Genomic DNA, 4,724 nt, shown 5'->3' with positions numbered 1-4,724 from the left:
CGGGCGGGCGGGCGGGCGGGCGGGCAGGCAGGCGGGCGGGCGCCTTTGTTGCTGTTTGTTGTGTTGCGGTGGTGATTAGTGTTCCCTGTGCTCTGTGAGCACATTTGCACAGTGCCTCTGAGCCTGGCTCTCATCCTTCCATTGCTGTAAGCTTCATCCCCACAGTGCCCACTGCACGCACGCCAGTGCCTCCTGCTCACTGTGCACTTGGCTGCGGGTGGCTTGGGTGGATAGAGCAGTTGAGACACTGGCGCATCATCAGTGTGGACCGTTCTGATCAGTCCTTGTGTTGGTCCTTTACTGACAGCGTCTCTCACCTTCCTTGGCGCTAGGCCAGTCTGTTGGGTTGACCATTTTTACACATCCAAAATAGTTGACAGCTAATGGGTTTCATGTGGTTGGGCTGACACTTGCAAGGAGAGGCGCTGGCTCAAGGGTAGCTGTTGTGTTCAGCTTTGGACCTGTTGCTCAAGGTGTTTCCTACAGGGCTTCTCCTCAGCCGTGGAGAACACTGAACACGGTGTGCTCCGTTCTGAGTGACATGGGATAGACACTGCTGTTCATTGGAGTTTAAAACATGCTTGTCAGAGCTGGAAGTGCTGACGTTTCTGTTCTGTCTTACAGAAAATCGATGCGCAAGCTATTGAAGAATTCTACGGATTAACATCTGATATCTCCAAGAACTCGGAGTCTGGGTACATCCTTTTCTATCAGTCTCGGGACTGAGAGGAGCCACAGTGGGGAGAAGCTTCTACAGGCTTCTCTGGTTGTTTCAGAAAGGATCGAGCGATGTTCAAGAAGAGAGAGCACGACAGACAGACAGACAGACAGCCGCAGGACGCTCAGGGCAGGAGCTCACTTTGCGTACGATAAAGCAGAGACTGGATTAGCATGCCCTTCCGGTGACAGGAGTGGAATTTTTTGCTCAGGAATCATGCTGTCTGTGCAGTTCACACAAGGAAGTAAAATCAGAGATACCAGCTCCCGTGTGAAGCAGCTGCCAGCTGCCAACACATTTTCTGTAGTAATTGCACCAATGATGATTTCAGTTCCTCGGGAGGGCAGTGAAGAATTAGATGTGCTAGGCTGATTGAGCACACTGCACTGTGCACCAGCGTGCGGGATGCGTACACTGTGCATGGGAGCAGTGGCGGTCTTGTCAAGCATCCCGGAAAGTACCTTTGGGCCCAACCCTTGCAGTTGCCTTCCTGACGCACAGAGCACAGACACAGAGCCCAGTGTCAGGAGGTCAAAGATACCCTGCTTCTCTGGAGAAGCGTGTGATCATATACAGTGTATGTACATGGAGGGAACAGCTGGTCAAAACTGGCTTCTTGATTCCCCAAGGGGAAAGACTGGCTTTGTAATGATCTTTTTTCCCTTATTTATTTTACTTAAANTGGTTGAGTCTAAGCATTGTGTGAAGTGCCAGTGACTCTACCAGCAAGTCTTAGCATATGTTATTAGTTTGTCAGCTGAAGTAGTCCTGTTGTTCGTTTCTGTTTTCAAGGTGAACTGAACATTCTAGCTGAAATCACTAAGATAATCATGAGATGATTGCAAGATTGCAGTGAGCGGGGTCAGTGCTGTCAGGAGGGACTCTCTGGCTGAGCATTTCCTCTTTGGTTATAGTTTGTCACTTTTTTTTAAAGCTTTAATTTCAGTAAAGTAGGAATTCCCTGTTGCTAGAATGGTAAAGGAAGCTGCAGCGTGAAGCCGGCACTCTTGCCAGCCAGAACTCCAGGACCATGCACAGCTGCAGCGGCGCGGCGCGTTCTTCCGGTCTCTTTTTAGCCTTGGGAAGGACTAGTAGAGCAGCCAGAACCCTAGCAGCAGGGCAGCTCACGCCCTTTGGAAGATTACATTTTGGTGAAGTAGTAATCTCGAAAAGAAGCCCCTCCCCCTCCTGACCTGCTCGTCCTATTGGAACAGTGTTCAGACGCTTACAACTAGACCTGTTGGGAGTTTAAGAAACAGTACGGGGTCTCCATGTCCCGCCAGGCATCAAGTGGTANGACAGTGGCTGAATGTAGCTTGCAGAAAGTGGATGAGGATTCTAGTCGAAGCTGTCAGACTCTGGGTAGCCTCACACTGCNCTCCGTGAAGCATGCCGTGGTGGTGGTGGCCTGTTGATAAAGCCCCTGGTTTTCTAAAGCTATTTTACTAAAACTGTTGACTGAGAAGCAAACAGCAAAAAGAAATGGGTTTTTTTGTGCTGCTATGATTAACATTTATTTTCTACCTTTAGCTCAGGAAATGACTTCATCTATTCATCCCATAAGCAGATTTGTGGCGGGGTCACTTAGCTAATCGGGCTTCGTAGACAGATGTGCTGGGAGAAAAAGATGGCCTTTGACAAACTCTTTCTGATAGTTTCTGAAGCCTTACCCTGGCTGGGTTTTGTGATCTGCCAGCATCGCACAGAGAACCACAACCAAGAGCATGGGAGGTAGAGCCAGGAGCACAGGCCTGTGAGGGCCTACGCCAGATTGTGTTGGAATTAAGAAATGCCACTGCTGCAGCTTTGGGTTCAGAGACAAGGCATACAGTGGGGCTGGGTCCTCGAGGCGGCCTTGTGCAGCACTGAATACTGTGTTTGCTTGCACACACATTTTTGAAGTTAAAACACAAGCAGGAAAAACCTAGTTAAGTTCTCCATGAGGTGAGTTGTAGCATGGGAGCCAGCCTCCAGGCGAGCAGACCTGCTTGGCTCAGGTCTGCGCTGGACGGTTTGCAGGGGAAGGACTCTTGGGTGTTGGCTCTAAATTTACTTTTTATTTATAGTGCAGATGGATCTGNGGAAGACATTTTGAATTTTATCAGAGACTCAGTAAACTTAAAAAGCATACAGGGTTTGGGTTGGGGACTGGGGAAGGCAGGTATGGGGAATGAGAAAGAAAGGTGACAAAGGTGACCCGCCCAGCACACACTTCAGGGGATTGTCGTTTGTTTGCCTGCGATTATGATGAGGGCAGATGCAAGTTTCAGATAAGGCTAGCTGCTGTGTTATTATGTACATGTTTGCTTGGGCAGCTGTTCCAAATTTTGTATATTAGAACAAAAGTTTCTATGAATTAGCATAACTAAAAGTAAATATTGTAAGTGAAGCCCACTTCTGAGTCATGCAGCTTCTGTCATGGGGATTTCGCCTTTAGAAGGTTACTCAAGACAGGAGCNGGGCNGCTTAGGAAGGGGCAGGAAATGTGCTATGGTGTCAGCCATCAGCATCGGGTTTTTCTCTCCATGATGGCCGTAGGAAGACCTCACTTTCATAACATGCTCCTCCTGATACTTTGTGTAAAGATGCTTTTCATTAANGATTCTCTCAGGAGGGATGTGGCTGGGAGCTGGGAGGCAAGGTGCTGGAGTCCTCATTCTCCAGTGAGCTTAGCTGTGTGACCTTGGGCAAGTCACCTAACCTCTCTGTGCTTCANTCTCCCTCTTGTAAATGGGAGTAATACCTACCTCACAGGGTTGTTGTGGGGATTAATTAGAGAGGAAGTCTGTAAAGCATTTAAAAGGTTCTTGAAGAAGGCGCTATATAAATACAAAATAATATCTATTAAAGTTGGCTTATTTGTGCTTGTTGGTTTTTAACTATACTTTTTTTCCTTTTGCCCAAAATGTATTTGAAATTAGAAGCATACATTTTAGGAATATGTATTAGTCCTTCTGCAAGTTACAACGTTTGTTCTCCAGAGCCCCTAGAAAACCACACACATAGAAAACAGTGCTTTGTGGGGTCTCCTCCTCCAGCCCTGTGACAGACTTCCCAAGGTGAACAAGTTCTAACAAGGAAAGGTCTGTTTGGGCTTGTGCTTCTAGGAGCCTCAGTTCATCGGCAATTGGGGCCTGTGGCATGGTGGCAATGTAGGCTGAGAGCCTGTGGAAGTCACAGTCAACTCCCTATTGTTTGCCCTAGCAAGCCACCTCCATGGCCTCAGGGAGCGCCAGGTCCAGACTGGCTGTTATGTAATGGCATGCATGCCTTTTAAGACAGGTCCCTAGTTAATAAGAGGTAAGTTCCCAGAGGCCAGTGTCTGTCTGTCTGTCTGTCTGTCCCACTTCCTCTGCCCCTGTTCTGTCTTGAGCATTCACTCAGGTCTGAGTATCCTGAGCTGTAATTGGTGAGGTCATCGTCTCTGGACCTCCCTCTGTTTTCCCAGTGGCCCTCTATTCTGAGAGCTGACCCTCCGAGAGCCACCTAGTGGAAGTCTGCTTTGTTGGGGCTCTGAAAAGACAGTTGTCAGCGGTAAGTGAGCCCCACTGTCAGGAGGATGTGCCATACCATGAGTGACTTCTGTCTCCCACGTCTGTAGCACATTTCCCACATGTCTCACTGGGAGCAGATGAAGTCATGCCTCCCACGTTTGCTCAAAGCCCTTCTTCTTGGGCGGTACCCACCCAGAGTCCCTCCCAGCCCTCTGCCTTCACTTCTGCCTGTCTCAGCTTCTGAAGGAAGAACGTTTGGATGCTGCTCTCTGTGGCCCTAGACAGAGTATTTTACTTCTCCCAATGTCAGTCAGTCATGACGTCTTCACCTCCGAAAGAGTTCCTTCCTGTCTCTCTAGAAGCCGAGAACTCGACCAGACACACTCAGTATCCACCAGGCTCCAACTGGTTATGACTTGGGTGCCTGAGCTCATCATCGTAGCTGTTTTTTCATTGCAGTGAGGTAAAACGAAGGCCATTCTGACCCTTCCCGAGAGTCCAGTTAACGAGCT

At 48.8% G+C, this 4,724-nt stretch overlaps 1 protein-coding gene across 2 annotated transcripts in view; it reads left to right on the top strand.

Annotated features, from left to right (window-relative positions):
• The window catches only part of Usp12 (ubiquitin specific peptidase 12), a 54,643-nt gene extending 51,049 nt beyond the window's left edge, over window positions 1-3,594 (top strand). The window contains exon 9 of one of the 2 annotated variants that reach the window (XM_021163215.1): window positions 625-3,594. In XM_021163215.1, the coding sequence (XP_021018874.1) occupies window positions 625-726 (102 nt within the window). In that variant the 3' untranslated portion in view covers window positions 727-3,594. The remainder of the gene's footprint in view (window positions 1-624) is intronic. The other variant, XM_029477593.1, reaches the window with a different exon arrangement.
• Window positions 3,595-4,724: the final 1,130 nt, after the last annotated feature.

This window comes from Mus caroli, chromosome 5 (genome assembly GCF_900094665.2).
Source record: "Mus caroli chromosome 5, CAROLI_EIJ_v1.1, whole genome shotgun sequence".
Taxonomy (NCBI): Eukaryota; Metazoa; Chordata; class Mammalia; order Rodentia; family Muridae; genus Mus; species Mus caroli.
The sequence above is the reverse complement of the archived record's forward strand: the minus strand, read 5'-3'. Positions and strand labels throughout refer to the sequence as shown.